Source organism: Thamnophis sirtalis, unplaced genomic scaffold (assembly GCF_051295495.1).
Source record: "Thamnophis sirtalis isolate CommonGarterSnake01/CBP01778 unplaced genomic scaffold, rThaSir2_p1.2 scaffold_3, whole genome shotgun sequence".
Taxonomy (NCBI): domain Eukaryota; kingdom Metazoa; phylum Chordata; class Lepidosauria; order Squamata; family Natricidae; genus Thamnophis; species Thamnophis sirtalis.
In genome coordinates, this window is record NW_028261383.1 from 79,887,903 (window position 1) to 79,906,182 (window position 18,280).

At 39.4% G+C, this 18,280-nt stretch overlaps 2 protein-coding genes across 3 annotated transcripts in view; both read left to right on the plus strand.

The window, feature by feature from the left end:
* USP4 (ubiquitin specific peptidase 4) overlaps window positions 1-6,679 on the plus strand; it is a 41,115-nt gene extending 34,436 nt beyond the window's left edge. The window contains exons 18-22 of one of the 2 annotated variants that reach the window (XM_087709280.1): window positions 166-281; window positions 1,928-2,077; window positions 3,317-3,420; window positions 3,902-3,990; window positions 4,719-6,679. In XM_087709280.1, the coding sequence (XP_087565406.1) occupies window positions 166-281; window positions 1,928-2,077; window positions 3,317-3,420; window positions 3,902-3,990; window positions 4,719-4,838 (579 nt within the window). In that variant the 3' untranslated portion in view covers window positions 4,839-6,679. The remainder of the gene's footprint in view (window positions 1-165; window positions 282-1,927; window positions 2,078-3,316; window positions 3,421-3,901; window positions 3,991-4,718) is intronic. The other variant, XR_015695923.1, reaches the window with a different exon arrangement.
* Window positions 6,680-9,384: 2,705 nt separating this feature from the next.
* CUNH3orf62 (chromosome unknown C3orf62 homolog) lies at window positions 9,385-12,734 on the plus strand. The gene is made up of 3 exons (XM_087707818.1): window positions 9,385-9,806; window positions 10,979-11,073; window positions 11,723-12,734. The coding sequence occupies exons 1-3, from the start codon at window positions 9,385-9,387 to the stop codon at window positions 11,869-11,871; spliced, it is 666 nt and encodes a 221-aa protein (XP_087563944.1). The 3' UTR covers window positions 11,872-12,734.
* The last annotated feature ends 5,546 nt before the right edge of the window (window positions 12,735-18,280 follow it).

Here is an 18,280-nt window from a genome sequence, read left to right on the forward strand (position 1 = left end):
CGAAGGCAGTTGCTAAATGAAAACTGCTTGTATGCATTTACATTTGTTGTTGTCACTACAACTACCATGGTGCAGTAGCTTTGTATGTGTGAAGTGTGTGTACCCTGACTACTTTTTTAGAAATGTCTGTTTTTTCTCCTTTTTAATATACATTTGTGTTTTTAGGCATTTGAAAAACACAACAGTATGTTTCAGTCACAAAAAAAGAAAACTTCTGTAGCCCTTAGAGAATGTATAGAACTTTTTACAACTATGGAGACACTTGGGGAACATGATCCCTGGTATGTTTTTGCTACTGACTATTTTTTAAACCGCATTTCATAGCTTGTGCTTGAGTATTATCTTTGTATGTTGCTGTTGCATGTTGACATACAATTCTTCCTTACAAATGGAGCACCCAATTTCAGAAAGCAGACAACCAGGATCGCATGTGACCACTCTTCATTGATATATGAAAGTAGCCTTATCTACATATCTGTGAGAATTGCTGTGTTGGCACTGCAAAAATAAGACAGCTGATCATGTACCTTAAGATTATCTTTCATTAGTGCTGCAGGACAGTAGTGTTTCCTCAGCCACATTATATTCCATCTGAAGAGGAGGCTATTACGTGATCCCTATTCCCCTTCTAATTTCTGGTAGATCTAGCAGACCTATTTTCTTAGATAAATCTCTGCCATTACTATCTACTTTGTAAATCAAGGATCCCCAACCCTTTTAGAACATTTGTAATTTCAAGAACATGTCAGAGACATTCTCAAATGCCTTATATTGATGTACCATGAGGTGAACTGGTGGAGTTGCTCCCTACTCTTTTTAGCTTCTAAAAATCCTCTTTATTATTATTTTTTCTGGGCAGGATAGCATAATATATCAAATATATCTAAACAAACCATTCAGCTATGGCCAGTAATTATTTTTAAGAATGTCTCTAGGAATCTATATAAAATAAAATAAAAATGCAGCAGGAAAACTGCATGGCACCACAGCTGTGCATTTGTGATATATTTGAGACATATTCCAAACATGTATTAAGAAGCACTTGTTCTAGACAGCTTCACAATATAAGACAATGCAATCTCCACTGATAATTAACATAACTTTTAATGTAATATAAAAGCATTTGTCATATTTTTATAAAAAAAGGTTCAGTGAAACCATGATAAAATCAGTAGCAGCAAAAGTACAGACAAGATAAGATTAATTATTGAAAACAAGCCCAATATATGTTGGTTTTGAGGACAAATTTCTTATTACATTTTTCTGGTAAATGTAGATTCTGCTGCTATTTCCAGTTTAAATGGGATTTGAGGGTATTTGGGGAACTAGTGAGAGGACAAGCACTTATGAATGAATTAATATTCCTTTCCCTTAAAAATGATTTTTGAAAATGCACTGAATAATGGTGTATATTATGCATTTCTTTTCCTTTGCTCAAAGTATTCTGCATTCTCACAGCAGTACAGGACACTTTATCCATAGATTATTCTTTCTGTAGTATTTCTTCAAATAATTAGGCAATTATGCAACATATAAGCTCCTGGATTTTTGGTGTATCTTAAAAATAATTCCAGCCCTAAGCAATCCCATAGGTTTTCTTCCTGTAAGGTATAGAGCAGGGGTGTCAAACTCATGTCATCACTTGACGTATTGCGACTTTCCCCCCTATTGCTAAACTGGGGGTGAGTGTGGCTAGTGTGTGATGCGGCCCGCAGACTGCAAGTTTGACGTCCCTGGTATACAGAAAAACTGGACTAAAATCTGATCCCAAAAGATTTATTTGGTTTACTTAAGCTTGCTATATTTTTCCAGATCTATGGAATTGTAAGTCCCATTAAACAAGTATTAATTCCCTTCCAATAAAGTGAATTAATATATGCACCAAACAATTTTGTTTTTGTTTTAATTTCTATTTGATTTGTTTCAGGTATTGTCCTAATTGCAAGAAACATCAGCAAGCCACTAAGAAATTTGATCTTTGGTCATTGCCACGCATTTTGGTAGTGCATTTAAAACGCTTTTCATACAATCGATATTGGAGAGATAAACTTGACACGGTAGTTGACTTCCCTATCAGGTAAAATTTTCATAAATGTATTGGTATGGTCAGACCTGATATCCTTATGAATACATGGTCCAAGTAGCCTTGTTACAACTTAAATAATTACAGTACCCTGTTGCTGATTTTTGATGCCAGCATCGTCCTGAATGCCTTTCCTTTTTTGCTTTGTTCCTCTACTCTGGAATTTTGTATAGCTCCACTTTCTGTTCCTTTTAGCTACTTTGGTTTGGATTTTCAGATTTGTGGTAATTTTGTTTTATATTACTCTGAGTTGGCAACTCACTAGTCCAACAGTTAAGGTACCTGAATCTCATGGTTAGTGTCCACATATTCTTGTAGTAAAGATCTTTAACCTGAGGAATACCTGGCTGTATTTTGGAACCAAATCTAAATTTATATTTTATTTGGCAAAATGTTACTTTCTTCTAATCATATTATTCTCTGGTAATTCAATAATTTATATCTTTATAATATAATTTAACAAATTAAATAAAATGTTTTTCCTAATATGCTCACAGTATGTTAAATGAAAAATTAAATGTTTCTCTTGGTCAGTATACTTGGAAACAGAAATTGATTTTTCCTCTGTATCAGGTTAATTATACATATTTTAAAAAAAGTGAAAAAACACAATCATGTCTGTGGTCACATTGTGATTTTATGTAATGTTAAGAATTGTAACTCAAACATGCCCTTGTCAGTATATGTTCTCTGTATCTATATTTTCGTGGAAAAGTATTTTGGAAAGATTATACTAGGTATAAGAGCATTTCTTTAAATCTCAGTGAGAATTTGCTTCCTCTCAACCGTAACCTTACTTGGAAGAATAATATTTGCACACAATGTCTCTATGTCTTTTGTCTGTAACTATTTGTAACAATACAACAAATTTTTTTAGTATAAATATATCTTTCCCAGCCCTGTTAACATTTTTCCAGTGACTACTTCAGAGAGCCTGCCATGGTTGCTCATGTGTTTGTAGCAAAAAAAGAGACTATATTACCATAAACTGATTATATTGAAGTACCGATATTTCTACAATGAAGCAGTAGTGTCTGTGTAAATGTATCAGAGAATTATTCAGGAACATTGTGGGTAATCAGCAATATTGTGACTTTTGCTGGTAATAACAGTTGAATAACAGATTGAATAATTTCAAAACTGGTTTTGGAAATACCAATAGATTGTCTTTTGTGTAACATATTAGCATATGTTTTATTTGGCACAACATTAATCTTTGTGTCTTCTTTATAGGGATTTGAACATGTCTGAGTTTGTTTGTGATCCAGCAGCAAGCCCATATGTATATGACTTAATTGCTGTTTCCAATCACTATGGAGGCTTGGGTGTAGGGCACTGTGAGTAACTCTTGCTCTCCCCCCCCACTATCTGTATTTTTTGTATCATAAAGTTCCCCTTTTCTGAAGCTGCTGTTTGTTATATATCTTCAATAAAAATATTGCTATGAATCTTCAGATATTTAAATTAATCAGTTTAATCGGTTTTCATAACACTGATGGTCCCATGAAAAAGTGTACAGTGCATCCAGGCAGTTTGCTAGTTGTTACTGAATGTGTTTAACTTTTAATCTATTAAGCATATAATGATTGTGTAATATTTTTAAAAATCAAAGTGTAAAGCTTCCTTTTTCCCCTCACCTGTGGTTCTTTAAAGTGTTGAGGGGTTTTTCTTATATAATTATTTATTAATGGTTGCCAACTGTAGTAAAAGGGAATTCCTTTCTGCTTTTTTAACGATGTTAGAGACTATCTGTGCTTGCAAAACTCAGCCTGTATTTTAAAGCATTATATTTTTCTTTTGCATTTGTTTACCTGTCAGATACTGCATATGCTAAGAATAAAATCAATGGAAAATGGTACTACTTTGATGATAGCAATGTATCTCCAGCTTCTGAAGAACAAATAGTGGTAAGTATAAATCAAACATTTTCCTGGTAACTTTTGGAATTTAACAAATGCAGCTGTTAAATCAAAGTAACAAGTTGAAATGGGACTACAAATTATTTTCTACAGAAAAGAGAATTCACCTAAAACCCAATAGGAACAGAGGGTTAGCTGCAATTCCTCAGAGTAACCTCTCAACCTGTGCACTGATTAAGTGATAGGTTGCATGACTCCACTATTTTCTTGATTGTGACATGCCCTTTCTTGCTTGTTCAGGTGATCAGGTGATCTTTTAATGGGTTGGATCTGGGAATGGTCAGCATTTCTTTGGGGGTGCTGATGCTGACAATTACAATTTACAATTCTAAATTCCCTGCAAAATTTGGGAGATGAAGGCAGAGTGTTATAGAAAGTTGATGGTTATTTAGTCAGTGATGGCAGGAGGCTGTTATGGTTTGGCTGAGATTGAACCCTAGGAAGGAAGGCTATTCCTGAATGGAAGCAGCAGGATCAAACCTAACCTTAGCAAGATTATCAATGAGCCCTTGATCCTTCCGATTCTAAGGACTTTGGTCCTGTGGAGGTTAACTTCAATTCATTAGAGGAGGCTTCCAAAAAATATGCCAAGACTTCTACCTAGGTATGTGAATATTTCAGAGATCTCAGTTCTGGGGCTTTATAGGCTAGCTTGATTACAATTTTTCTGTAGGTATTGAATTTAAAAAAAATATTTTTCAATCATTTTCTTCCAGACAAAGGCAGCATACGTACTGTTTTATCAACGCAGAGATGTCAAGCTCAAGGGGAGCCATTCTTTTTGCCCAAGCATGGAACCAGAATCTGAAGAATGTGATGGCATGGATACTAACTGAATTTGTGTGGTTAATTTCCAATATGAAAATATATCTGAGGACTTGTTTTGAATCCCTGTGTGGGCTACTTGACAACACAGGAGCCCTCAGCACTGAAAAATAAATAGAGGAAGCAATAAGATGGCAAACTTGGGCATACTCTTTAACCTAAGAGTTTTTAATCAAATTCTATCTTATCTGTTCAATAAAATGTTGTCTAAATCTGACTTTGTATTATGAAGATTGTGTGGGATTAAGAGCTGCTATATGACTGGAGCGATGCATGTTAAGAAAAAGATGACTGTATTGGTTTGCAACTTCAAATTGGGTTTCAGTGAAATAAATGTATTTAGTTTCATGCATTATGAAAAGTGTACAATCTGGGAGATGCCTGAGTGCTGCAGAACTGCAAACATATGGACATCAACTTCAGCCTTGGTTAGCACACATTACCACAACATTGTATCCAATCCCTTTGGGAAATGTCATGATCAGGCTGTGTTTTTTTAAGGAAGTATTTCTCCTGGCCCAAAGTCTCCCACCCAAAAATTACCTAAGAAGTATTTCAAAAATAGTTTCCATGTTTTCAGGCTCAATGCCAGTAAAGCAATCCTGTAGAACTAATATACAGATAATTTCCCTTTCCTGTAGCAATATTCAAAAACTTATTCTTCAGATTCATCTGATAGCAATGCTTTATGTTCATTTGACACCTTCTCACCACATTTATGCAATGTTTTATCAGAACCATATAAAGGTCTCAATCCCTTTCTCCTTATGAAAGCCACACCAAATATCCAATTTTATGGATGTGTTTCAACCCATTCATTTTCTTTCCTGACATTTTATTCCTATTTATTTGAGTAATTTCCCTTCTGTTTAGCCATTTCCACATCAACTAAAAGTTACCAAAGAAAAATAGTCTTGCTGTTCTCTTTTTAATCCACATCCTTTTCACTAAGTCCTAATGTACTTTGGTAGTAGCTTATCTATATAAACTAAGAGTTTTCAGTAATCCTCTGGAATGCCACATTGTAATGAAGAGATTTGTTATTAATGGAAATGGCTTTGAAATCATATTAATACCTCATGAAATTATTTCCTTCTGCTGTTGACAGTATGTTCCAAGAATTCATTCAACACTCAGAATCATTTATTTCACAAATAAATTTTACATAGACTTTTCTCTGCAGTTCCACAAGCTATAGTCCAACATTATTTTAGCAGAATTTATTAGATGTGAACAAGTATTCTCTATAGATTTTAGCAGAGGAAGAATCATTGCTGTCAGCTTTATTTTGTTCACATTCAATCTTCCAATGATTACTATATAGATTTGCAGGTGATTCTTCTAAACTTCTAAAAGCACTGAAATGATTATTTGGTTGAGTTGCCAGTATTTCCAGATTTTTAAACTGGTTTAAGGTTTTACTTCAACTGCATATTTTTTCTTGCACATATGGAGCAGAGAAACGGGGCTGGAATTATTTAAATGCTAATGTCAAATTACATTTTATGGTTTTGCTTTTTTCTGTTTTTCTGGGTTATAATTTCTTTTAAATGTAACATTTGGAGAGATAATGAAATATTTAAATGCAAAAAGCAAATATAATCTTATATTTCTGTTGCATACTGAAGCAAAAATCTTTGTTTTTAAGTATGATCAGAGAGTAAGTACATTGAAGTAAGTTTCTTCTAAATGCTGTACAAATGGTATTAGGAATCTTGATTTGCCTCTGACCAGGCTGAATCCTAGGTAGTGTGTACATATTGTATAGTATCAAGATCACTTTTAGATTAGCACTGGATTGTTTTACTGTGTAAAGATAAATAATAAAATAAAGAGGAATGGATTGCAAAAAGTATGTACTCTTTGGTATTTCTGTGTGGAGAATGAGGGTTTCTAGTATATCCTGGGATCTGACTTGTTGCCTGATTGAATAGTAATGCCTCTATCAAACAATACCAAAGGTATAACAATCTTTTCCTTTAACTTGGAATATAGCCTAGATGCTATGTGTATGTATTCATTCCCCAGTAATTTCTAAAGCTAGAATTGTAAAGACATACACGGTTTCTAGGGAGCTAGGGAATTCCAGAAAAACATCTACTTCTGCTTCATTGACTATGCTAAAGCCTTTGATTGTGTGGATCACAATAAATTGTGGCAAGTTCTTAAAGAGATGGGAGTACCAGACAATCTTATTGAGAACAATCTCTTGAGAAAGCTACATGCGGGTCAAGAAGCAACAGTGAGAGCTGACACACTGAACCATTGATTGGTTCAAAATTGGGAAAGGAGTCCGGCAAGGCTGTAAACTGTAGCCCTGCCTATTTAACTTATATGCAGAGCACATCATGAGAAAGATGGTGCTGGATGAATCCAAAATTGGAATTAAGATTGCCAGGAGAAATGCCAACAACCTCAGATATATATGTAGATGATCTCACTCTAATAGCAGAAAGTGAAGAGGAACTAAAGAGCCTCTTGATGCAGGTGAAGGAGGAGAGTGCAGAAGTTGGCTTGAAACAACATTAAGAAAACTAAGATCATGGCATCCGACCCTCTCAATTCCTGGCAAATAGATGGGAAAGAAACTGAACTAGTGACAGATTTTATTTTCCTGGGATCCAAGGTCACCACAGATTGGGACAGCAACCAAGAAATTAAAAGATGCTTGCTCCTGGGGAGGAAAGCTATGGCAAATCTAGACAGCATACTAAAAAGCAGAGACATCACCCTGCCAACAAAAGTACGTATAGTCAAGGCTATGATTTTCCCAGTTGCAATGTATGGCTGTGAAAGTTGGACCATAAGAAAGGCTGAGCGTCAAAGAATTGAGGCCTTTGAACTATGGTGCTGGAGAAGACTCCTGCAAGTCCCTTTGATTGCAAGGCGATCAAACTAGTCAGTCCTAGAGGAGATCAACCCTGATTGCTCTTTAGAAGGCCAGACCCTGAAGATGAAACTCAAATACTTTGGCCACCTAAATGAGAAGGAAGGATTTCTCACTGGAGAAGAGCCTAATGCTAGGAATGATTGAGGGCAAAAGAAGGGGATGATGGAGAATGAGATGGCTGGATGGAGTCACCAAAGCAGTAGGCATGAGCTTAAATGGACTCCAGAGGATGGTAGAGGACAGGAAGGCCTGGAGGAATGTTGTCCATGGGATTGCGATGGGTCGGACACGACTTCGCAACTAACAACAACACTATTTCTTATCCTTTGATTTTCATGCTCTATTTCTTGAAAATTAATCTTACTAAGAATTTGGATTGACTTAAATCTATTTATCTCACTTCCTAGGAAGATTAATCAATCCTTTTACAGTTTTAATACCGTCATCTAACCGAGACCATTTATGGAGAAAACATGACTAATAAAAGTAATTGTCTGAAATAGGCTTACAATGTTGAGTTATATGCAGTAATTTCTGAAGGACTGGGACAAACAATAAAGACAATATTTCTTTTTAATATTCATCCAGATCAGTCCTGATTAGGCTTATCAGATTCAAATAAAATAATTTCTTTATTAACTAAATAATAATATTAATTTATTAATAATAAATTGTCATTGGAAAGCAGTAAGTCCCATCTTAGAGGAAAGTTCTAGTAGAAACAAAGGTTCCGTGACAGTTGAAACCTTCCACAGGGAGAGGAGGGGCACCAAGCTCTTAGCTGGGGAGCTTTCAATTCAGCTTATGACCTTGCTAAACAAAAGGATTTGTGCAATTGCTCTTTTACCTTGTACTTGCTTTGCAATTGGGAACCCTTGATAAACAGGTCTGGTGGATCCCAAACTTGGATTACAAGGGTCACTGGTTATAAAACCCTTAATATAGATTAGGCATCCCTCACATTTTGATTATATTGTCACAAGCAGGTTGCTTAGGTATTTGTATTTTATGAAGAAATCTAAAATTTATGTCTGTGTGTGTTTGTTATACTCAGAAGTAGATCTGTTGTAAAGATATGCACTCATGTATCACACTTAGTCATAGTTTAGCAAATCTCTCTATGGGGGAGATGGGTGTCCTCCAAATATTGAGGAAGAGTGGGAGAGATCAATGACCTGGTTCAGACATTGCTAAACAAGTGTACCAACATATGGTATGGCTATGATCAGATAAGAATTAAGCCAAAAATGTGATTAATAATGCACTGCCTCTGTTTAATGAAGGTTTGTAAGCTACCTGCTCCCCAAACTGCTATTATCTGGATTTTTATAAATCATTTTTTGCAATTTTCACAGCCTACATGTTATAAAGTGTGGCCATTTATAACTCTAAATAGTCTCTATGCCATGTCCAAATACAGTGTGCATTTAGGCTAAAATAATATCATATCCTCTTTGACAAAATGCTTTGGTTTACTATTATGTTGAAAGCCATGCCTTAGTGTGAGGTGTAAATCCTCCCAATGTTATTTTTAGATGAATGACCAAATACTGTCTACAAGTTTTAGGAGGGGCCTGGCAGAGGAATATTAAATGTTTGCTCCAATTACAACTTTCTATAAGCAATCAGACTTCTGGACAATTAGTTATTTTTCCCTTTCAGGTGAGATGTCTGAAAAGTTAAGTAGGTGCCGTAAGGAGCTAGCAGCAGCTATTGATCGAGCAATGGAAGATCTCTCCATTCCTTTCCTTCCTTCCCAAGATACCAGCAACAACCAGGACTCTGATTTGCCAATAGTGCAACTTTCTACACCCCATAATATAGATATCTTTAATTCTAAGAGAGAGGTAATCTCTCCTACTGTATATGGCCCCCAGCCATCTTCAGCAATCTCCTCTCCTGAAAAAGAGAATCCCCTCCTTAGGTCAAATCTCTTTCCAGTGACAGTAACCTCGAGTATTACATGTACCAAACGGGAACCATTGATGAGCAAGGAAAATACATGGTTGCACACTCCAATCTTTATGGCTGACAAGCAGTATTTTATCAGCCTACAAGACAGTGAGAGATGGAAGAAAGGACAAATAAGGTATGCTTTGCCATTACAGGCTTGATTTGTGATATTATGAGCAGCATGTAAATTTGTTTTGACAACTTTGGTTCCTGCTAATCAAGAACAGGGTAGTTGCTATAACTGACTCCAGGCATTTTGGTGCCCAAGATCAAATGGTAAAAAAACAACGCAAAGCAAAATCAAAGCATATACCATAACCTAATTTGCTGGTCAAAATTTGCTATCTCACTCAGCTCATCAACTCTGGAATATATTGGCAAGAGAAAATGAGTACTCCCTATTGGTTTCCTACCAGCAGGCAGATACATTTTTATTCATTGTAAACTGAAAAAGGATGAACTAGTATCAGTTTCCAGATGAAATCTTGATGACTAAGATGCTATTTTGAGAAAGTAGGCTTTGCAAGACATCCTTAAGAGAACAGGTGGCGCTCAAAACTTCCTAGTGTGTGCTCTTTACCTCTATGGGGGTAAAAATGTCCAGTCCTTTGAATCAATGTTCCTTATTCTGTGAAATGTGGACTTCCATACCATACAAGATGGAATTGATCATACCCATCATGCAGCAGGATAATTATATAAAAAGGGCCCTAAATAAACAGCACAATCATTATATAACTTTTTAAAATTATCATCGCGTATTTCACTGGTATTCTATTTTTATTAGTTCCCTTCCTCATGATCATTACCCAAAGAGCAAGCCACATATTAAAAAAAAAAACAATAAAACAGGTACTTGTTGTGGTAAGGGAATAGAGGCAAAAGTTGCCCGGTTTGTATTTTAATAGAGATCAACAGAATTTCTAATAACCAAATTCAAACTAAGAAGCATTTTTTTTTCAAAAAGCTTTTATTTTTATAATGATGCAGTACTTAAAAAATGTATATAAAAATATGTTAAAGTAAAACTAAGAAGTCATCGAAAAAGCAGTTTGGGAAAATGCTCAGGGAAACATCTTTACACCTTACTAGGCACAATTTAAATGGTCTTATGCCTTAAAATATAAAAATGGCTACACTGAATGAATTTGGATAGCATAAGTGAAAATTGAGATATCGCTATTACTTGAATACTGGGATAAATTTTATTTTCATTTGTGACAATGATTGGCTTGTTTTCAAATGTTTCTCTTACAATGGGAAATGTCCTGGTCTTGTGTTCAGTTAAAGTGTTTTTATGCTGTTCAGCAAAACTGATGAACGATCCATGAAGTCAGAAACAAACCTAATTTCCTGTGATGTTCCTCCAGAGAATCCAAAGGATCACGAAGATATGTCTGCTGGTAAGCAATATGTCCTCTGCTCCATAGCTTTTTAAAATTTGGTTCTATGAAGGGAATTAGCACTGCATGCTTAAAGAAGCAAAAAGAATATGCACATTAGGTTTTCTGCAGATTTATCCATTTATATTCTTTTAATATGGATGTCAAGCACAAAATGAATGCAAGATAAGGATTTTTTTTTAAAAGCCATGCTCTGAAAAAATTGCAATTGCTAATTTTGCATTGGCTTGAAAAGCACAACCTTAAAAGTGGGTAGAAATATGTGATGGGAAGGCATCCTCCTTTAGAACTGGTTTCCATAAATGTGTGTGTTAGATTCTTGCTTTAGTTCATTAGCTTTTCACAAACCTGTAAGCCCCCCCCAAATGTGTCCCATCCATATTTGAAATAGCAAACACCATTACAATAGATGTGAGAAGAGTTTTTGTAATTGTTAAAGTAAAAAATGAATACCAAATACAAATAAATACCAAAAAAAGGATACTTAATAACTGGAGTGGTGGCTTTATAACTGCTGTATTCTGACATTTTGACAATTGGAATTCAATTTGAAACTCTTTAGCCTCTTCAGAATGAGAAAACATCATTCTGATATTTTGAAGGATCTGAAGTAAATTACTAGCCTTTTATGCACTTTTTTTTTCTGTAGACAAATCCTCAGCTGTCCATCTGGGTGAGAGGACCACTTTCAGGAAGGTCCTAGAACACAGCCCTGAAGATGAAGCTATCATTGAAACCTTGTTGGATATGGAAGAGGAATACAGATTAAACAGCTCCACCTTGCACCAGCTTCACTAGGCAGGTGGTGTAAAGTGTGAGCTATTTTTAAGATTTGTTAGTAACATTTTAAAACCATGCAAGCAATCCTGACCAGATGCACAATTAAAGTAAGCAACTTACAATATTGGCATGGAGTTTCTTTTTTCTTCTCTGTAGAATAATGAACAGTAGATCAATCAAATGCTACTGCTTTTGCTTGCCCTTCAAGGTAATTTTCCATTGCAAAAAAGATACTGCATATAAGCCATCTTGTGACATAATGATTTAAGTCATGTTTACTTGCAAATTTTTGCCAAACAGAAGATGCACACGTCTTTAAACCAGAAAAAAAATGTTTTGAATAATGGGATGAATTTCACAGAAGGAAACACAAAATAGATAAACACTAATAACAAAACTGACTGGTGGGGGAATGAAATAATCTATATCTTATATCTAAAGATTCATTAATGGTAGGATCTTGTGCATCAAGATATTTACTCCATGGTTTTCTCTGGGGAAGCAAGCTACACATCTGCTTTCATGTCAGACAGGACAGAAAGGAGAAAAAATGTGTAATTCATTGTGATCATAAATGTATAGTTTGAAAGAACACCCCTCCAACCCTCTAATGTTTTTTATTTGGAATGAAATTAAAGATTTGGTGGGTTTTTTAGCTTTCACATATTATCATAGCCTTTTTAGGGGTAAAATACTATTGTTGATCATTGAAGAAAACAGTTGGCATCGGGATGCTCTTTATCAGATGATGATGACTATAAAAAGTATTAATGGACTTAATCTATTTTGTTTTTGCCAAAAATAGGCCATGCGTTAAGGGCATAAATATTTTTAGTACTTCAAGTAAGGCCCACTTTTGTAAGAAACATATACAAATGTCAGCATAATTTAAGTGGAAACGCCCGCACATGACCCCCCTGCGCTCCCCCCACTTATGGCACGCGAGCCAAAAAAGGTTCGCCATCGCTGACCTATAGCTTGGTTTCTAGCTCGATTGTTGGCAACTGTTGCAATTGACTTCTTGTGACCTCTCTTCATACAAAGAAACATTGTTACCTTAGAAATATGTCAATAAAGAAACCAGTGAATGTTCTACACACATACGGTACATAATTTAGTGTTATCCACATCCAGAATGGGAAAAGGCTATTTTTCCCTTAATTTTCTATGGGGTGGCATAGAGAATTCTGTATACAGTGCATTACCTATAGCAGTGATGGCAAACCTATGGCACGCGTGCCACAGGTGACACGCGGAGCCATTTCTCAGGGCATGTGAGGTGCTGCCCTGTTAGCTGGCCAGCACGCATGCGTGCGCTGGCCAGCTGAGTTCATCCTTTTTTAAAGCCATTTTTCGCCCTCCCCAGGCTCCAGAGGCTTTATAGGAGCCTAGGGAGGGTGAAAAGAGCCTCCCCCCCCCCGGAGGCCCTCCGGAGGCTTAATGAAACTGGCCCTATGGGCAAACCGAAAGTTCAGGAAGGGACTTCCAGTTTGCTCGGAGGGTCATTTTGACTGCTCCGGAAGCTTCAGGGAAGCCTCCTGAAGGTCCCTGAAGCCTCCAGAGGGCATCCAGGGGGGCGGGGGAGGGCAAAAAAACATGCAAAAATTGGGGGGAAGCACCTGTAGCGCTTGCATTGTATTATGGGTGCAGCACGCCCGCACACGACCCCCCTGCGCTCCCCCCACTTATGGCACGCGAGCCAAAAAAGGTTCGCCATCACTGACCTATAGCTTGGTTTCTAGCTCGATTGTTGGCAATTGTTGCAATTGACTTCTTGTGACCTCTCTTCATACAAAGAAAATACAGGTAAGTCCTCCATTTATGACTGGTCATTTAACGACCGTTCAAAGTTCCACTAGGACCCCCCCCTTTCCCAAAGATATTTACAACTCCTTTTTAACAGAAACACACACACACACACACACACACACAGTTACATAACTGCCTTTTGGGTGCCCTGCATTCATGGCTGTTTGCAGCATCCTGGAGTCCCGTAACCACAATTTATGACAATTTTGCTGAAACCTGAGGTTTACTTCCATTTTTTTTGCAAAAGCTGTCTCTAAGTGAACAATTGGTTCACTTAAAGACTGTGACATTTGCTTAATAACTGGAGTGGTGGCTTTATGACTATAGCATTTGCTTAACAACCGTGACAAAAAAGGCTGTAAAATTGAGGCCATCATGTCAGTGATTTGCTTTATAATTACCAGGAAGATGGATTTTTTATATATAATTATCTATACCTCAGATGCAGAGGTGGGTTTCATATACGTTTACCACTGGTTTGCCACGGACTGAGAAGGATAGAGTTGCCTCTCATTTCTGTTTTTAGTTTGTGACAGAAAAAGGACTGCAAAGGTATTAAATGTAACATGCATCCCCACAGGTTTCCATTGGGATACTGTGATCCCTGGGCTTATTCATTTTCCTTGCTATATAGCACTGCCATTTCATAGCTGAAATGAACTCTTGTTGTTATTCTACTGATGAATAGAATAATGATATAGCATAATTCAACAACTGTCTGCGTATCAATTCTCAGAACTCTCAGCAAAGGTCTCACTAGTTGGGAAATTCATGGGGCTGCAGCCTTATCAAGAGTAGATCAAGGCCAGTGATATTTTGAAACATTATAATAGGAAATATTGGAAATTCTGTACATACACCACACTGTTAAAAAAATCTTAAATCGTCTTTTAATGCACTTCTACTTTAGTGTCATAGATTGACAACTGAGCTACAGCCACGAATAATATTTGGCTGGTACCTAAAGAAAACGATTCAATCAACCTGGCTTTAGCCTTGTGAACTCAGGACATGCATCATTGTGTTTATACACACAACATTCTTTACTCCAAAAGCTATGAACATAATAGTTTTGTAGTTTGTAGTTTTAGTTTTATTAGAATTTGTAGGCCGCCCTTTTCCCTGAGGGGACTCAGGGCGGCTCACATAAAACTGGGAAGGGGGGAACACAAACATCAAGATAGAAGACATATAATAAAATAGTAGGCAACATACATTCATCATTCGGGAGGGGTAACTATCCTTATCCCCAGGCCTGACGGGCGAGCCAGTTCTTCAAGGCTATGCGGAAGGCTTGGACGGTGGAGAGGGTACGAATCTCCACGGGGAGCTCGTTCCAAAGGGCCGGGGCTACTGCTGAGAAGGCCCTCCTCCTTGTGGTTGCCAGCCGACACTGGCTGGCCGATGGGATACGGAGGAGGCCTAGTCTATGGGATCTTATTGGTCGCAGGGAGGTAATTGGCAGAAGGCGGTCTCTCAAGTATCCAGATCCACTGCCATGTAGGGCTTTATGGGTGATTAATAGCACCTTGAAGCGCATCCGGAGATCGACAGGCAGCCAGCGCAGCTCGCGGAGGATGGGTGTTATGCGGGTGAATCGAGGTGCACCCGCGATCACTCGCGCGGCTGCGTTCTGCACTAGCTGAAGCCGCCGGATGCTCTTCAAGGGCAGCCCCATGTAGAGCACATTGCAGTATTCCAGCCTAGAGATCACAAGGGCCCGAGTGACTGTTGTGAGAGCCTCCCGATTCAGGTAGGGTCGCAACTGGCGCACCAGGCGAACCTGGGCGAATGCCCCCCTGGTCACAGCCGTTAGGTGGTGGTCAAATGACAGCTGTGGATCCAGGAGGACTCCCAAGTTGCGAACCCTCTCTGAGGGGTGCAAAATTTGACCCCCCAGCCTGAGTGTTGGAATATTAGTCAAATCTTTGGGAGGAAAACACAACAGCCACTCGGTCTTTTCTGGGTTGAGCACAAGCTTGTTAACCCTCATCCAGTCCATAACGGCCTCAAGACCCCGGCTCATCACATCTGCCGCTTCATTGAGTTGGCACGGGGCGGACAGATACAATTGAGTATCGTCCGCATATTGATGGTATCTAATCCCGTGCCTGCGAATGATCTCTCCCAGCGGTTTCATGTAGATGTTGAATAGCAGGGGGGATAAGACCGAGCCCTGAGGCACCCCATAATTTAGGGGCCTAGGGGACGATCTCTGCCCCCCCACTAACACCGACTGCGACCTGTCCGAGAGGTAGGAGGAGAACCACCGTAGCACGGTGCCTCCCACTCCCACCCCCCGCAGTCGTCGCAGAAGGATACCATGGTCGATGGTATCGAAAGCCGCTGAGAGGTCAAGGAGGACCAGGATGGAGGAATGTCCTTCATCTCTGGCTCTCCAGAGATCATCAATCAATGCGACCAAAGCGGTTTCTGTGCTGTAACCGGGTCTGAAGCCTGACTGGAAGGGGTCTAGGTAGTTTGCTTCCTCCAAGGACCGTTGGAGCTGAAAGGCCACCACCTTCTCAACAACCTTCCCCAAGAAGGGAAGGTTGGAGACAGGACGATAGCTATTAAGAACAGCTGGATCCAAAGATGGTTTCTTCAGGAGGGGTCTCACCACCGCCGCTTTCAGTGCGGCGGGGAAGTTCCCCTCCCGAAGGGAGGCGGTCGCGACCGCCTGGATCCAGCCTCGTGTCACCTCACTGCAGTTCGTAACCAGCCATGAGGGACACGGATCCAGAACACAGGTGGAGGTACTTACAGCTCTCATGGCCTTGTCCACATCCCCGGGGGTAACGTCCTGAAACTCAACCCAGAGCTGTTCTACTTGGTCCCCTTGTGCCTCGGCTGGAACTGCGGGGGTGGAGTCCAAGTCCGACCGAAACCGAGCAATTTTGTCCGCTAAGAATTGGGCATACTCTTCAGCCTTGCCCTGCAAGGGTTCCCCCGCCTCCCTTTTGTTCAATAGGGAGCGGGTTATCCTAAACAGGGCGGCTGGACGGGACTCAGCGGATGCAACCAGGGTGGCTATGTGCGATCTTTTTGCTGCCCTAAGTGCTCTGGTGTATTCCCTGGTGCAGGTGGTTACCATTGCTCGGTTCGATTCGGACTTATCGGACCTCCAACGGTGCTCTAGGCATCTCCTCCGGCGCTTCATCTCCCGGAGTTCCTCGGTAAACCAAGGGGGTCTCCGGGATCCGCTGCCTCGGAGGAGCCGCAGTGGCGCAATCCGGTCGAGGGCCTCCGACGCTGCCGAGTGCCACGCAGCAGCCAGAGTCTCCGCCGGACTGTGGGCGAGAGTGTCAGGAATAACCCCAAGCTCTGTCTGGAACCTTGACGGCTCCATAAGGCGCCTGGGGCGGAACCACCTGGTCGGTTCCTCCTCCCTACAGTGGGGGTTTGGCCTCCGGAAGTCGAGCCTCAGTAGGCAGTGGTCTGACCACGACAGGGGTATGATGTCGCTCCCCCTCAGACCAAGATCACAAATCCACTGCTCCGAGAGAAATACAAGGTCAAGCATGTGTCCCGCTGAGTGGGTTGGGCCTCGAATTACTTGGGTCAAGCCCATGGCTGTCATGGAGGCCATGAACTCCTGCGCCCCATCAGAGTTTTCACCGAGCGACGGCAAATTGAAGTCCCCCAGGACCATCAACCTAGGGAACTCAATTGCCAGCTCGGCTACCGACTCGAGGAGCGAGGGGAGGGCTGCTGCAACGCTGTTGGGAGGCAGGTACGTTAGCAGCAGACCCACTTGACCCTTGAGGTCCAACTTTAACAGCAAAGACTCACACCCGACAATCTCCGGAGCAGGGACCCTACGAGGAACTAACGACTCCCGGATAACGGCGGCCACACCTCCACCCCTTCCCTGGGCTCTCGGCTGATGCAGCACCTGAAATCCTTCTGGGCACAGCTCTACAAGGGGGACTCCTCCCTCTGGGCCCAGCCAGGTTTCAGTAATACATGCCAGGTCTGATAATAATCTTATTTCATATACATGTTAAAAATTTAAATGTTTGATGGATTAGTTTAAGACCTAAAGCCCATTTTCTATAGATCTAAAATCAATCAAAACATATCTCAATAAAAAAAGGAATTTATCTGATTCTAATCCATACTTTAATAGTATTCCATTCTAAAATTAAAGTCCAAGTTATTCTAGTGAGTGATATTTACTACAGTGAAATTTATTTACTTTCCATTTTGGTAACAGCATTCAGTTACTTTGTTTACCTAGATGACAAGAGAAAAGTTAGAAAGGAAAAAGTGAATCTTCATCCAGCTCTTGGACAAGCTCCAAGACTTTCTAGTAACTTGAACATCTGGATAACCAAATTCCACTTAAATTCAAGTTTTTAAGGATAGGTAATTTCTCAAATGTAGTGGGGTTAAGCCCTAGCTGTCAAGGAACTTCAGTGTTAAACCATTTTTTGGGAAACAGTGACATTTAACAAATACGGCAGCAGTGTATTGAATTCTTAATACATTTCCGCTATCCACAACAGGTGGCACAAATTTTTCTTCTAATGAGTGTGGCTTGGGCTAAAAGTTTAGTACTTTACATCTGCTCAATGAAGAACTATCAGCACAAGTTCTAAGATAACTCAGAAAACAT

Excerpts from the sequence above, each read along its gene's own strand:
- CUNH3orf62 (XM_087707818.1), top strand. The coding sequence starts at position 9,385 with ATGTCTGAAAAGTTAAGTAGGTGCCGTAAGGAGCTAGCAGCAGCTATT. Across the intron at positions 9,807-10,978 it reads TGGAAGAAAGGACAAATAAG|CAAAACTGATGAACGATCCA; the intron begins GTATGCTTTGCC and ends TATGCTGTTCAG. Across the intron at positions 11,074-11,722 it reads TCACGAAGATATGTCTGCTG|ACAAATCCTCAGCTGTCCAT; the intron begins GTAAGCAATATG and ends TTTTTTCTGTAG.